Source organism: Musa acuminata, chromosome BXJ1-8 (assembly GCF_036884655.1).
Source record: "Musa acuminata AAA Group cultivar baxijiao chromosome BXJ1-8, Cavendish_Baxijiao_AAA, whole genome shotgun sequence".
NCBI lineage: Eukaryota > Viridiplantae > Streptophyta > Magnoliopsida > Zingiberales > Musaceae > Musa > Musa acuminata.
This window is the reverse complement of record NC_088334.1, coordinates 49,107,607-49,124,140: the sequence shown is the minus strand read 5'-3', so window position 1 is coordinate 49,124,140 and position 16,534 is coordinate 49,107,607. Positions and strand designations below refer to the sequence as shown.

Below are 16,534 nucleotides of genomic sequence, written 5' to 3'. Positions count from 1 at the left end.
TCAAGGATCGTGGGACTCGTTTCGATGATCTCTCTTGATCGGTATACCCGACCCAATAGGTGATTGCAATATGTGCCATTAGGGTAAAGGACGTGACGACGATGTGGTTGAGATTGTAGAATCAAAATGCATGCGAAAAATCTAAATAAGAAAACCTAGCCTACACCCACCCTTGTTTTCCTTTTATATGAATGAATGGACAACTACGCCCACCGTCCATGCCCTGCTCTGCTCGGATCAGACATCGCCGATTTTATACCGACCAATATAATTTCTCTGTAATCAGCCAAAGACTAGTTTTATTTTGGTGGGTTATGTTATATCATGATGGTTTCTGGTTCAGAACTGAGAGCAGCATCAAGCCTTGATGAAAAATCAGTCTATCATATGCCAGCCAATGTTTAAATTTTAATGTGCATGTCCTATTCAGGATTCCAGATTACCATAACTAAAATGCGACTCAATATTATCTATCATATATATGCAACCAACCATCAGATCAATCTCCAGATCGGTATTACATGGAAGAAACAGAATTGTTTGAGAAATAGAAAACGAAATCAAACTGGACATTAGAAGAAATACATGTCTATCAGTCAAAAGGGGATAAACACACAGCTTCCACCATTCCCAGGTGGGCAGCAAACACTTGTAGTAAACAGATTAAATCTTCTGGATATAAGCAGATTTAGTTGATTAACATGTAGACATACCCGATGGGTTAAGAGCTCAGTAATTAGCGGAGATTATGATCACTGTGGCCTTCTCCATTAGTGCAGATAGGCAGTCTGGTACTGGACCTGGTAGCCATTTCCGTAGTAAGTGGTATGAGTAGGGGAGATGGTGGTGTATGGAGCAGAATTCACCAGAGGAGGATGATGAGCTTCGGCTGCGTACACATACTGCCTATCGTAAGGATACAGATATCTCTCAGGGGGTGCATGGTAGAAGCTTTTGTCAGGCATGCTGGTGACACGAGGGGCGTAAAGGCTGCCACTGGCACGGGGTCTCTTGGATTGTGGCCTTGCAGCTTCAGCTGCCCTCCTCTTGTCAGCCTTTGCTTTCTCTAGCTGGAGGATTCGATTCTGAAGTGGATCGACAGGGTATTGATCTTCAAGTTTGTGCTCCTCGATGCACTTGATGACAGCTTTAAGGGCAGATAATTCACGTTCGTTCATTTCATTCTGAAATAGACACACAGCATTGATAAAAAGAACATACGAGTTGGACAATTAAAAATGCAGAAGCAGAGAAATGGCAAGTATTACAAGTTGTCAAATGAAGCATATAATTTTGCAATCTTTGTCGGATTGTAGGTCCAGCTGATCACGATACAATCAGGATGCAAGTTTCCCAGCTATGGTTTTTCATTTTTAGTTAACTCTGGCTACACGAATGGTCAGTGCTGTAATGTCTTAACATCAGCGGCATAGGATCGCCACAGTGACAAAGAAGAAAAGAAAAACTAAATGAAAAGATCGGTCTCGAATGGGGAAATGGAAATATATATTGCCATTAGTTTACAGGTCAAACAAACAAATCACTGTGGAGGCAATCCTGGAGGAATAATTAAAAGAGAAGCACTACATAATACACACATTAGTGCTAAAATTGACCTAAAAACTTACCACATAAAATTCTCAAGTAAATATTCATAGCTGATGGCATCTCAATGCAGCTAATGTCAATGCCGTGTCAGCAACGATTGCAAAGGACAAATATGTGCGCACAAATCTAAAAAAAGACATACCCAGTGCACGAGGCTCCCATATGAATTTGTCCAGAAACTAGAAATTACCGAGAAGAGCAGATTTGACTAGAAAGTAGAATTTACTGAGTTTGCATCGTCACAAACTTTTAAATACATTGTATTCCTTTCACATGAATTTGCCAAACTAGCATAAGCGCCTAACTACACAAACAGATGGCAATTAACATCTAGAAAATTTAGACATGTAGGTAAGGCTAAAGAGCAGGCAGTGCTCTCAATTGAACAAAGTCAGAACGGTTTATAAATCCACCATGTTTGAGAATATTTGGCCCAACAACTTAACAGATATCAGGTTTCCAAAATTTCTTTGGAGAAATACACTCCATAAATAAACAAATATATAATATGAATAGCAAGTTATAAACAACAATTAGTATCATATTAGCAACACAAATTTGACCCAATAATAAGCCAACTGTATATGTTTCTAAAATAACTTTGTTGCAACATTAGAATTAGAAGCTCCACCTAAAAGTACAAAAATAAAGTCCCTTCGTTCCAAAACTAGACTCGAAGACAGCTAATTAGCAGATGGCAACATAACTCGGTGAAATATAAAATTGTAACAAGCTGGTGAAGGAAGACCTGTGCACCAGGAGACATGCTTCCAGCTTTGACTTGTGATACCTTTTTCGCTTCCTTCAAATATGATTTAAGTAATGGCACTGGTGCAAACTGCTCAGTTAATTTGAAGGCATATGCGAGATTAACCACCTCAACTTGCCTTCCACTATTCAGTAGAACTTCGATCAAACCTAGGAATCAATTGACATGGAACAAAACATGTTTACCCATAAATGATCAAATTAAGTGCATCAGATCATTAATGTATTGATTTTTATTTAGGACTCTATAAACTTTAAGCATGCTACTTTTGGAAGGATGTGATAGAAGAGACTGAAAAGTAGCTAGCATGATAAGTATGTAACATGGCTCCTCAAAGGGTTTATGAAATTATATGTAGGACAATGAGATCAAGCTATTACAAAGGTTCATTTATCAACACCTGAAATTTGATAAGCAGTGTGGAATATACCATAAACAATTTCTAAATAGTGAATAATCAAACTAAAGTGAACCACAACCCTAGAAATTATGGCAGAGGTATTTTTGACAGAATAAAAACATACAAAATAAAGAACTCAGATATTTTTGTAAGAAAGAAAGTTCCCACTCAGATTAGAACCAAGCATGATTAAGATATAATACAAGTGATTTTAAACAGCTAATCTAGTCAAGTGACATCCTAATATGCCTGCTTCAGAACACAAAACTCAAGAGTAAAAAAAGGACAGCAAATAGCTTAAATCACAAATTTATCTCCTTATTGCAAATAGAATATAGTTCAATACTTGATTAAGAATAATAATAGAAAGTAAACAAACTACAAACTAATTTACTTTAAAGAATGATATAAAGGAAAGTGAAAAATTACAAACTGATTTGCTTTAAGTAATGGTAGCAAAAGCATGCAGCAAAAGTACCTACTCTGAAAGTAACGACTTATCGGCCAAATTTATGACTCGGACCGCAAAACTAGAATATTTCAAATTTGTGAAATCAATAAAATATACTTCATGTCCTTCAAATTTGTGAAATCAATAAAATCAAGGTAAAGCATAATTCTGAATCTTCATGTCCTTCATAAATATGGTAAATTTCTCACCATTAAAATGCATAATGATGTGAGGCATAAGGATAGTAAGTCCAAGACAGAAGTGTCATTTACAAGAATAAGAATCATCTGTCCTACAAACATGAATATACTTTAAATATGATCAAATTAACATATAACCAACCTGGCATTTTATGTGACAAACCAAGTGAGCGACACAACTCAACAGTTTGACGACGCCGTGTAACAGCTGGAATAAGTTTGCAGATTTCATCTTGATCAAACTCCGAAACAATATCAAAAGTAGCCAAAAGCTGAAGAAATGCATGTGCTTCCAACGAGTTTCCACTGCTGGCTTCAGTGTCAAGATGATCTAGTTTTGGCTTCCATTCTTTAGCTACCACCTTTGCTTTCTCTTTAGTATCTGGTGTAAGTATTTGCTCATCAGAAAGAGAATCTGGAACACCATTTGCCAACAGTTGTTCAAGAGATTCCATCAACATGAGACAAGTCCTTCGCAGGCCCAAAAGGCTTCCATCTTTTTTTCCATTTAATCCTAGAACCTCTCCAGCATAAAAGCCCTTCAAAGAATCCAAAACTAAGCTGAAAGGACTGGGTGCACTTCTTAATGCAACTGGTATTTCTTCACGTATAGAGCTCAAGTTTTTACGATTGTCTGAAATGAACTTGTGTAGACCTTCTGCATCCATTTCTTCACACAATTTAATCAGCTCCGAAGGAGGCTTGGTGCATGTGTTTTCATCTTCTATAGGACACACATATTCAGAGCCAGATTTGGCAGCTGTATCATCCAAGTTCTCTCTTAAAATAGGATCAGCCATGCCATTGCTGACCCCTGCAGCAACGAGTTCTGGAGAAGAGGTCCTGTATTTGACAAACAAAGCAGATAGAACAGCATCTCTTTGTTCCTGCAATCGTTCCAGTGATGCAAGCTCCTTAGACACGACAGCAGCCTCCTGCTTCTCCAACATCTCTTGGGCTTCTGTGACCTTTGTAACGTATTTCTTTTCCTGATCTTCCAACTCATCAAACCTTTTCTTCAGAGATTTCTCAAGTCCATGAAAATGTTCTTCAAGTTCTTTCCATTTCAAGTTCAAGGATATGGCACTATGACTCTCAAGTTCAGAAAATGCCTGTTGCAATTGTTGCAACTTTGAAGTTGTAGAATCAATAAGTGTGACGACTGACCGTGTATCTGCCATAGAATAAATCCCTGCCAACAGAGAAAACAGATGCTAGTGCATCAAATAGTAAAATCACAAAAGTAAACTCCACATATATATACACACACACACACATATACATGTACATATATATATATACACATATATACACATATATATACACACACATATACACACACACACACACACACACACACACACACACACACATATACACTCATGTTGCCACCTGAAAAGTGAACAAACAGTACATGATAATTGCAGAGTGCTCACCAGTAGATGTATTTCTAAGAGTTGCTCTTTACCATGTGAAATCTAGTATCTATTGGAATAAATGATAATTGCAGACTATTTTTCTACTCATTTTACTTTGTAAAACCTGGTTTCTAATTCTATATGAATAGAAAATCATATTAGAATGATAGCACGGCATTCAATTCAGCACCTGTAGACCTGCTAGGCTTAGCCAGTGAATTGTAGCATCTCTGTATATGCTTTTTCTTTTATGAGCTCTAAAATATATGATTGCACAAAATCAAAAGTCATAGGAATATTTAACAACAGTATCTTATATTTGGATTATTCAAAGAATGTTGGGTGAAAGCTTTCCATCACTTCATCTTGTTACATGGGTTGTGATTAGTTGCAGACATGCTATTGGCCAATTGAACTTTTTAAGTACTTGGGCCCTGATCAGGAACCAGATTTATGGCAATCATAAAACCTACAAACCACAGAGTTCCTAGTTGCGTATGGAAGCATTTTCAAAATAATTTAAATGGATCAATAGAGAACCAAAATACCCACAGACTTAACCAGAATGAATGTACAAAAACTACCAAGAGATAATGGAAAAGGACGACAAGAGCATGAGGACACAGAAGTTCCTATACTAAGCACCAAAAAAGAAGAACTAAAAGGAGAATTAGTTCAGTATACTTCCAGAAGACATAGAATCCCATTATTAGTGGAATCCCATTATTCACAAATATACTTCCAGAAGACAGAGAATCCAGATGCAATTACTTCCTAAATTGATTACATTCTATAAATACACTTACAACACCTTACCCTAAACTAGCTCCAAGGCCAAGACGAAGAAAACCAAGCAATCATAATGGGTTGAAACTTGAAACAATTCAGACATCAGAACCACATTTCTATACTGACTAGTGTAACAATAACACTTGCTTGCAACGCCAAGCTATACTCACTTGTAAATTTCTCCCAGGAAAAAATGCTCCCATTTTAGACTTAGTACTTAATCCAACCCTCCTAAAACTTATACGGTCAAAACTAGCCTCCAATCTGCCCTCCCAATATCAAGGCCCGCACCATCATCAAATCAAACAATGTAGAGCAAAAGGCCCACCAACAGCCTATCAAAAGGGGTTTCACCTTCAGCTCATAACCAAACCCTAGAAACGATACAAGAGAGGAACCACGACTCCCGGCCTCACTAAACCGACTTCAACAGAACAAAGCAACAAAGAACAGAGTCCACTAAAATCCATCAATCTGTTCCCCGAGAAACCTGCTTTCTGCATCAAATCCACCGAAATCCGTACCGAATCGGGGATCCAACCACGAACAAACTGAGAGCGAGAAATCCCTGTTGAAGACGAAGGATTCAGAAAGAAAACTCACAGGAATTCGCAAGCACGAGATCAGGGGATCACAGAAGGAAGCGGCGAACGGGATTGGGAACAGAAGCCATCCATCCAAATGACAGTAAAAGAAGAGAGAGAGAGAGGAAAGCGGTTAGTTGCTTCCACCTCTATATAGCGGAGGCTTTATTAAAGCGCGGGTACACGTTGTAATCTGGACTGTCCATTTCCAAATCGACGGATCAGATAACTGTAAATTTCAGCCGTTGGATGATGATCGGAACACTTTTGCTGATGGGTTCGTGGGTGTGGCAATGATGGCGTCTGATACATAGCTCTGCGGTCCAGTCATCATATGGACACGTGGCAGACTTAGAATTCTCATGATCCGCAATGATCTTCGACGCACACGTAGGTGAAATTAGCTGACGTAGATAAAAAAAGATAATCTATTAAAATATTAAAATATTTCTACAAAATAAGATAATTCTATCTAGAGAACATTTATATGTAGAAAAATATCTTTGGTAGGTCAAATCGTTATATTTTTTGTTTTTCTTTTTAATTTATTACACGTGGCAGTCCTTATCTTGCCTTGAGACTGGTGATTATTTTATATTATCTTTATATTGGGAAAATGATAATAATTTTAATAATTATATTTAAATTTAACATATATGTATATATATATATATATATATATATATATATATCTTTTAAGTTTGTTGCACCGCTTCTCTTTCTCGTCTTCATCCCGTCCCGTTCACGTTTACCTATTCTTCCACCTGCATTGTGAATGGATAAAAAGAGGGAATACGGTGGGACCCATTATAAGGCTGTGCCGCGCGGCTAGGTAGAGTTATTAATCGTGGAGTGGTGGAGATCCGGAGTCAGTTATTGAACCGGATCCAGCTCGACCAGACCCGGATCGAGCAAACCGGACACGGTTGCCCGTTTCCATCAGTGAAGCACCCCCTGTCGCGTGCGCGATCAATGATAGCAGCAGCGCATTGACGACAGACGGAGTGGTGCGGGTGAGGTCTCTCCTCCCAGCTCGTTTCTGTAGTCAACCGATTCGTAGATGAATCTTCGTATTTCCTGAAAGATTTCCTCATCTCCTGGAATTCGGATCGGCAGTTTCGATTAGGTTTCAAGATTTCTCTCTTCTATAACATTACGAACATTTTTGGGTTCTCCAGATCCGTGGTTATTGATTTGGAGGGGTTGAGGCGACGAAAGCAATCCTCTCTCGTGGTAGAAGGCCTCGTTCCCGATGGATCGCGCGGATGTCACGACAGAAGAGGTTGGTCATCTGAGATCCGACTCTGTGCTTATCGGTTGGGAAATGGTTGTCGAGCGTTCCTACATCTTGTTTGAATGCATGTGTGCGTGTTAATTTAGGTTATTTGTTGATAATGTTGAGAACACGATGGTGAATACGGACTTATTTTGATGATATCTTTTTTGGGTCTAGGATGTGATCACCACTTATCGAAAAAATAAAATAATAAAATAATATTCTGTATCTTAATATTCAAAATAGTGTCAAATTATTATTTCTTGCTCTTAGCCTTTTATGAATATCTTCTTTTTAAATTTCTTGATTTATTTTTTTTTCTAAATTGACTATTTATCCAAATTAACTCACTTTGTGTACCTAATGAATTTATTGATCTATTTTGGATACTTTATTGCACCTTATAAATTGACATTATTTTTTGGATATCATGTTGCTTAATTGTCTAATATCATGATCCATGAAATAGTAGGTCGTACGACCAAGGATTCATGTTTGGTTGTATTGACCGGCTACGTGACTAGTGTGTCGCGAACCAACCAATAAGCCACTAATTTCATTGAGCCTGACCAATAGTTTAGAATGTTTAAGCCCAAGTTGATTGTGGTAGGCTCTTCTAGCTCTTATAAGTCCCTTAAAGTCTTCTCACACTTCTGATGTAGAAATGAACCAGGGACTTATAATTTTTCGTATTTAATGGGCTTAACGTCTTCATCAAGATCTGGCACAACCTTTAAATCTTAGCATGGTGCATGTGAGGCCTAGCCTAGTGGTGACTTCACATGGTGATATGCCCTCTAGCCTCATCTATGGGTAGTACTTTCGTACACGAGTCTCTCCTATACCCAATACTAGGTCAACTCTGATAAGAAACACATTAACTTGTTGAGTCTTTGAACGACATAAGTTCAGGTTAAAGAAAGTAGACATATTCAATCATTATAAGTTCATTGAATTCTTCTCTCATTTCTATTGTGGGACTAATTCAGGTATTGCAATTTTCAAAGGAGTGCAACACAAGAACTTCCAAGGGTCTTGACTTTGGATTTTTGATGAGATTTTGTGCATTAGTGCTGGTATGATTGAACATCTAATATGATTTGGAAAGTGTTCACAACTAAAGGTGTTATGCCATATAGAATGCATGACAAATTGAGTCCCAGATTTGTTGGATCATCAGAGATTTTAGAAAAATTGAAAATATAGATTACAAACTTATTTTACCACCCATCCTGGTTGGAGTTTATAATATCTTTCCTATGTATATATGTCGAGATAATATATTCCAGATTTTGATTGTGTAATTGAACTGACACTACTATAGTTGGAGAAAGATATATTGTAAGGAAAAACTTATTTATATTGTGGAAAGAAGAGCAAAATTAAGATGCTGAATCCATATTAAGGGCAATCGAGTGATTTTAGTGAAAGAAAAGTTACTTCAGAATTGGAAGATGTCATGAATGAAAATTTCTTAATTATTTTCTAATTTAGGTTTGTCAAGTCTAGAGGATTAAACTTTTCTGGGGGGAAAAATGTAATGTCATAATTTCCTAGACCTAATTGTAATTATAATGTACAAAAAGAATTAATATGAAAAAAAATACCTTAAGGTTTCTTTTAGCTCTCTATATCTATCGAGTTATAATGATGCCATTCGAGAAAAAGAATTCATCCATTGGAGTCTTTGAGTTGGAAAGGAGATTTCTTTGAGTTCGAAAGGAGAGTTTGTTCTACGAATGAAAACAGAATATCAAGATCGTACTAAGGAAGATTGAGTTTAGGTAATAATTATAACTTTTATAATTTTCGTCAGTCATCGAAACCTATGGGGTTGTAGAGAATGTAAATCTTGATCCCTATTTATTGTTTAGCTTAATCTTTAACAAATAGATTTATTCATGGATAAAAAAGATAAAAAAAAAATTGATCATTTTTCATGACTTGCCACAGGATTGATAGCAATCCGTGAAGAGCGTAACTTTAAGAAAAACTAGGCAACAGCAAGTTATGGTGGGAAAGAACAAACGGAGAGAAGAATTTGAAGTGGTGTTTCCTCTTCACTTTTTCCTTTCCACCATCACTTGCTATGGCTTATGATTTATTTTCTTTTTCAAGGTTACCCTCTTCATGAATTATTGTCAGTCATCTGGTTATTCATTAATCAATCCATTCTCTAATGATAGTATCATTACAGATTAAACTAAATTATAAAAAGATCAACATTCATATTCTCTATGACCCTATAGATTTCAATGATTGATGAAAAAACTCTAAAAACTATAATCCTTACCTAAACTTGATCTTTCCGGTACATCTTTTGGTATCATTTCCGGAGCAAATCTTCTTCCTGAATCAAAGACTCTGCACGGACAGATTCCTCTTCTTGAACGGCATCATGATGACTCGTGAGAGGTACAAAAGGTTAAAAAGAAATTCTATGGCCTTTTTTCATATTAATCCTTTTCATATTTTATAATTACAATTAGATCCTAGAAATTATGGGATATTGCATAGTCTGTGCCAACCAGTGTGCTGTGGAAATGGGAAACCAGAAAATAGGTATCTGATCAGAAAAATGATGTCCAACAAAGAGGCATGCACTCATACAAACCTATTTAATGTGTGCATGCAAATCCAGATTCATGACAAAAGACAACTCATAAAAGATGGAACTATTTCCAAAAAAGATGAAACTATAAATTTCTTACCTTCTCCGGTGGATGACTCTCAAGACCTTTTACTTATTTTCATTATGTGGGAGTTAGAAATCTTCTCTAAAGAATCCAACTTTAACTATTCTGAGTTGAATTTTTATTAAACCTTTTGTTTGCTTGTAAATTTTAACTTATTTCATGTGTTTATGTGGTAACTTCAAAAGGTAGTTGCTATATTCTATTTCCTACTGGTTTTTGCTGGTTTGAAAAAATCAGTGGACTTTATTAGGTCTCTGCTGGCATTTCCATAGAGCAGTAGTGTTGGTTATGCTTGTTGAAGAAACCCGGTTATCACTTTAATTCAATCTTATGTTTTTGAAGGTTCTCAAGAGGGACATACCATGGGAAACTTACATGTCAGCAAAGCTTATTACAGAAACACATCTTCAGCTACTAAGGCGCTATGACAAAAAATCTGCAAGCCAAAGAGCTGCTTTGCTTGATGAAGTAAGTATTATGTTTAATGGTATCAATCGATAGGTATTTGGTGTTAAGGTATGTTGTTTTGGTTTCAGTTATAACCGTTCTAGTGTTCTAGGTGCATATTTCTCATGCTGTTTGTTAAGTTTGGTCATCCTTTTGCTTCTTTTGTATTGACTTCAGATGTTGTTTAGCATGTCTGGATGTTGGAGTAAAACATACTTAACTTGTATTGGACACAATTTATACATTTTGAGTTCCATAAACTTTTATTATTCTCTTCTTATAGATGTCAGTGATCATTCAGTTTGGTTTCGGATCATGTTGGAGTCCTAGTTGAAGTGTATTGACTTCAACAATGTACACTATAAATAATGTTTGATCACCTGCCTGCTTTGTATCTTTGTTATGATGTTTAATAAAATGTTGATATTAGCTTGGGCTAGGCACTCATGTTATCGCTAGAAAGTAAATAAACCTTGGAAGGCCTAGTATTCACTCATTTGGACCAAGATACGTTTGTGGATTTGATTTTTTTTTCATATAAAAATGATATATTGATATATGAATGTAGTATAATATTTGTGATTTTGCATGTAAGAACATATATTGATTAATTGATATACACAAATAATTTTGCTTTATTGATAATAGTAATTTCTTTAAAGATGCAAAGGATTAGCTTATTTTGAAATGCAGCTCGTACCATGCAATATGTACTGATCCATGTCAAAACCAGTACACAGGCTGCTTGGTTTTATGTGAAGAAACTTAACTGACCAACCCAAATGATGCGTGAAATTTGCTTTCAGCCATACATTACTTTATCATAGAACATTAACTAATCATTTGTGTTTACAAACCACAATGTTTCTCACAAGTGTTCTCTAATGGTATCTTTCATCCTATAATAATGATGCATATTATACTGCTACTCCTATTGAGATCTTATGAAATTAAATCAGAAAATGAAGTAATTTTCTAATAAGAATTGTTTGGGCTATCTCTTGGTTGCTTAGACGATGGATTAGGCTATTTCCATCCACATAGGGTAACTTATTTATGCCTGGAAGCTATAACAATTCCAATTTAGATATTGATTAAAATTTTCAGACATCTATCAATTTTCTGGAATTTTGATGAGAAATTTACTCCATTTCTGAGCATTTATTCTAGGAAATAAGTATCTAGTCTGTTATAAAAGGACAAAGTGGCCTTATCTAGCTGCCAAAACCTCTCAGTAACAAGTGCATGAATCAGTTTAGACTTCTGATGTTCCTAAATATAGCATGCTTATTCCTTCAATTTTATTTTACAAAACTATTATATATATCTTGTATAATGGTGTTCAACTATACTCAAATCCTCATTCTACACCTATTATCTAACATACAAGTTGCCAATTCAACATCTACACTGTTCACCCACAGTGATGTAACATTTGGATACGTAGGACGAATATTTGCTTGACTATATATATACTTTAGCAGTATATTTAATCTAACGGTTGCAAATCCATTGTTGTTAGATCATGTTAAATATTTTTCTTCTTTGAAACAGGATACATATTTTATTGACTTTATTGTTTAACAAGTTAGGTTGTCTTCCCATTATTTGTTTAGTGTAATTTTAGATAGCATCAAGGCTCTTCAAATAAAATTAGATACCAAGATTGTGTTTGCTTTCCTTGGGTTTTCAGTAGTTCCAACTTCCAAGTATACATATGACACAGAGTGAGTTAACAAACATAAGCATAGACCAAGACCATGTTTCACTGAATTTATCTTTAGAATTTGTTAAATGACTTGATAATGTGCATTGGTTCTTTTATGTTCTATACTTCTATCCCATATGAATTCTGAGTGGTATTGGAAAAGCTTTCTTAGTTGCATGAATAAGTTCAATCTACACTACTCATTTTAAGTTGATGAATTTAACAGGATGGACCAGCTTTTGTACGGGTCTTCATGAACATATTGAGTGACGTTTCCAAGGAAGAAACGGTGGAATATGTGCTTGCTCTCATTGATGAAATGCTGGCAGGTACAAAACAGTGCAGCAATCAGATAAAAGTTTGCTCTTTCATGTAGAGATCTCGATGAAATTCTTTTTATTCTTTGCAGCAAATCTAAAGCAGGCTAGACTTTTTCATGATAATTCATTATCAAGCGAAGACACTTATCAACCTTTTTTAAGTTAAGTACAGTTTATCTGACTAATCAAAAAAAAGTACAGTTTATCTTATATTCTCCAAATTCTTGTTCAGAATAACCATGACTAAATGCATCTCTGAGGTTGACATTTGGAACTAGTTGACCTACTTCTATTATCTTGTCAAATAAGCCTTAATAGACCTCAGTTAATTATTTATATCTTTTTGTTTAGAAAGATTTCCCACATTTTTTACTAATCACATTCAGAGTGGGATCTTATTGTCATTGTGTTTCTTTTTAAGTCACTAAATGACTTGTTAAAGACTTGAAAGACCTTTGATTAGTCCTTCCCTTGAAAATTAATTACTTTCAGGGTCCAAAATTTAAATTTCATTTTGAGTTATCCTTTTATCTTCTGGATGAATGATCTTACACTTTTACTATAGAATCCGTTATTTTGAGTATTGCAATTATTTTGCATTGGTAATTGTATAGATCTTAAGTGATTTACACATCCCACTTCCAATATTTCAGATGGCTCCGGGAAGGAAATTTGTTCATACAAGACAAGAGCAGTAAAATATTGACTCTGATAGTGAGGTACTCAGAATTTTCACATGTTGCAAATACTGTTTTAAATATATAATCAATGGAGCATTTAACTAACTATGCTTGCAGTGCTCATCCTAAAGTTCAAGATGGTCTTGTTCCAAATGGAGAATCCTCACATTCAAAAAGCAAGATCTCAAAGACTGATATGGTTCTAAATGGACTACTTGACTGGCTGTGTTCTCAGGTTAAAGCTTCTATGTACTTCATGCAGTTCTACAACACAGTTCTTCTGTATTATTTCTTCTTGGAACCCCCTTTCGCCAAACCACCATAAAACCCACCACCATTACCACAAAAAAGGTTTAAATGGCTAAGTAACATTTGTATTTATTCTATATGCTTTACATTATTGTGTTATGCTTAGAACTTGGGAGAAATGGCATTCAATGCATTTTGTTCTTCTTTACAATGAAGTATTACTCAAAGATGTATTTTCTTTTTTAGCTGAAGACTCCATCTCATCCTAATCGCTCTGTGCCTATGGCTATAAATTGCCTAGCCATTTTGCTAAGAGAACCCTGGGTTAGGGTTTCATTTATTCAATCAGATGGTGTCAAATTAATAATTCCTTTGATATCACCAGCTTCAAGCCAGCAGTCCATCCAGGTAAAATGATATTCATGATGCCTTCCAGATTGGATGGGCACATCTGATTCTTTTTTTTCCCAAAATCATGTCAGATCTTGGTGACCAATTATTTCTTGCCTTTCTTTTGTTGTGTAGATCTTGTCAATAATAAGCTTAATCGTACATATTCCATTTTCTGCACTTTAAGTTCTTTATGCATACGTCCTTTTGATAATTTTCTGTGCAAAAGTGGTATCATGAGTGTAATAGAAGTGAGAGCTAAAAGATGCCAACGTATGTCTTAAAGTATCTTGATGTCATAGCACTCATAGTGGTACTTGGGAAATTAGCTACTCGGAATCCAACAATAGGCTGTACAGTTTTCATTTGTATGAATTGAATGAAGGAATATGTTTTATAGGTTTTCTCTTTCCATCGCTACGTGAACATATGTGCATTGTCCACTATGATTAAGTTTGACATGAAATTGCATATTAATTTTGATAGGGAAGTGCATTAGATCATTTATCTAGTATAATGAACTGCTTCTGAAGCATCCGCTATGATTAAGCTTGACATGAAATTGCACATTAATTTTGATAGGGAAGTGCATTAGATAATTTATCTAGTATGATATACTGTTTCTGAAGCTGGTATTCATTCATGCAGCTTCTTTATGAAACTTGCCTTTGTATTTGGCTCTTGTCCTATTATGATGCAGCAGTTGATTACCTGGCCACCACTAGGGTCTTGCCAAGGCTAGTTGAGGTTGTAAAAGGTTCAACAAAAGAAAAGGTTGGATTCTCTAACATTTTCTTTCTGGCCCAATTGTTTAGACTTTGTGATGATCATATCAAATCTTAAATGTCTCTTCTTTTTTTTTTGTAGGTTGTGAGGGTTATTATGCTAACATTGCTCAATCTGTTACCAAAGGCAGCATGTGGGGCCCAAATGATTGATCTTGGACTACCACAAATTGTCCAGTCTCTAAAAGCTCAGGCCTGGAGTGATGAGGTTAAGTTTCAATTGTCGTCCATGCTATTTATGATGCATATCCATGTTAAAATCATGATTACATAAGTAATTGAAATTTAGATGCTAGAGGGTGGATCTCAGAATCACAATAAAGTTGCTCTTTGTGACATGGGTGACAAATTCAGAATACAAAAGTAGCCTTTCTACTTGAGAGGGATAAGGCTGCACATGTTGACCCTCTCTTCATATCATGCATTGGTTGAAGAGTGATGGTTATAAATGACATTATTCTGCATCTTTCTAGTCCTTTGATCATATGTTTATTTTGTTGCTTTTTACCATCTTTTCATTCTTTGTAGGATTTGTTGGGTGCACTAAATCAGTTAGAAGATGGACTTAAGGAACACATCAAAACTCTGAGTTCCTTTGATAAATATAAGCAGGAAGTTCTTCAGGGTCATCTTGACTGGTATCCTATGCACAAGGATCCAGGATTCTGGCGTGAAAATATTACAAATTTTGAAGAAAATGACTTCCAGGTATGTCATGCTACTATTTAACTTCACATCAAGATGCATATCAAAGGACTCTTGGCCTTCGATTGCACAATAACACTTAATGCGTGGGATTTTCATGGTTGGTCTGCCACCTCAAGTTAGAACAGCACAGAATTCGGGAATCATTTCTAAATAAACAAAGTGCCTTTTTCATTTTCTTCTTATGCAGAGTAATGTACCATTTTATCTAATTGAGTAAAAGAATCATTTTATGTTTTTCAGCCATCTATCATGTTTAACGCTGGGCGAGCAGACCCACAAAGACACCTGATTGGTTCTTCTAACTCTAAAAATCTTTTCTTATTTTTGCAGATTTTACGTGTCCTCATCACGATCCTCGACACTTCCAGCGACCCAACTGCACTTTCTGTTGCATGCTATGACTTGTCTCAGTTTATCCAGTACCACCCTGCTGGAAGAATCATGGTGGCAGACCTGAAGGCCAAGGACCGGGTGATGAAACTCATGAATCACGAGAATGCTGAGGTGACGCGGCACGCCCTTCTGTGCATCCAAAGGCTTTTCCTGGGTGCCAAATACGCTAGCCTTTTGCAGTCTTGATCACTCTTCATGACCATCTCAAGTTTGAACCATGGCTTGCAACCGCAAATGCCTAGCAGACAGTGAGTTTTGTTGTTTGTTCGTAAGATCCGTTATTATTTTTTGCTGCATGTAATAAATTCTACTTTTTCGTTTCAAATGCTCTTTTAAGCATACTCGATACTCGATTTGCCCAAGTTGGGCACATTTTTATGGTACTGAAATAATTTGCTGTGTGGTTGAGTTCATTTGTCACTCTTGTTGCTTGAAGGATGTCTTCTCTCTTTGTTTGGTCGGCCTCACAGCATGCATCTCCACTTGAATCTGCAGAAAATTTAGGTCTAATTTTCTGCCTATCAATGGGAATAGATTCGAATACAGAATAAAGGTATGTAGATCAGATCTGGCTTACTTTAATGCATAATTGAACCCATGTTTCAGCTTCTAATATTTTAGATTTCAAAGGAATATGAGCTTATTCGGATTGCCATAGTTCAA

The 16,534-nt window shown here is 36.0% G+C and overlaps 2 protein-coding genes across 3 annotated transcripts; one reads left to right on the top strand and one right to left on the bottom strand.

Annotated features, from left to right (window-relative positions):
- Positions 1 to 454: 454 nt before the first annotated feature.
- LOC135581136 (FRIGIDA-like protein 3) lies at positions 455 to 6,351 on the bottom strand. 2 transcript variants are annotated; one of them, XM_065080631.1, is made up of 4 exons: positions 6,239 to 6,351; positions 3,571 to 4,620; positions 2,357 to 2,526; positions 455 to 1,184 (listed from the first exon to the last, which is right to left on the bottom strand). In XM_065080631.1, exons 2-4 carry the CDS (start codon positions 4,607 to 4,609, stop codon positions 771 to 773), a joined length of 1,623 nt encoding a protein of 540 aa, XP_064936703.1. In that variant the 5' UTR covers positions 4,610 to 4,620; positions 6,239 to 6,351; the 3' UTR covers positions 455 to 770. The 2 variants fall into 2 exon arrangements, with proteins under 2 accessions (XP_064936703.1, XP_064936704.1); XM_065080632.1 differs by having other exon boundaries at positions 3,571 to 4,642; positions 6,239 to 6,341.
- Positions 6,352 to 7,127: 776 nt separating this feature from the next.
- Positions 7,128 to 16,291, top strand: LOC135588484 (probable V-type proton ATPase subunit H). The gene is made up of 12 exons (XM_065080630.1): positions 7,128 to 7,232; positions 7,398 to 7,501; positions 10,534 to 10,659; positions 12,573 to 12,675; positions 12,756 to 12,828; positions 13,320 to 13,385; positions 13,464 to 13,581; positions 13,842 to 14,003; positions 14,634 to 14,759; positions 14,853 to 14,978; positions 15,299 to 15,478; positions 15,809 to 16,291. Exons 2-12 carry the CDS (start codon positions 7,472 to 7,474, stop codon positions 16,055 to 16,057), a joined length of 1,359 nt encoding a protein of 452 aa, XP_064936702.1. The 5' UTR covers positions 7,128 to 7,232; positions 7,398 to 7,471; the 3' UTR covers positions 16,058 to 16,291.
- Positions 16,292 to 16,534: the final 243 nt, after the last annotated feature.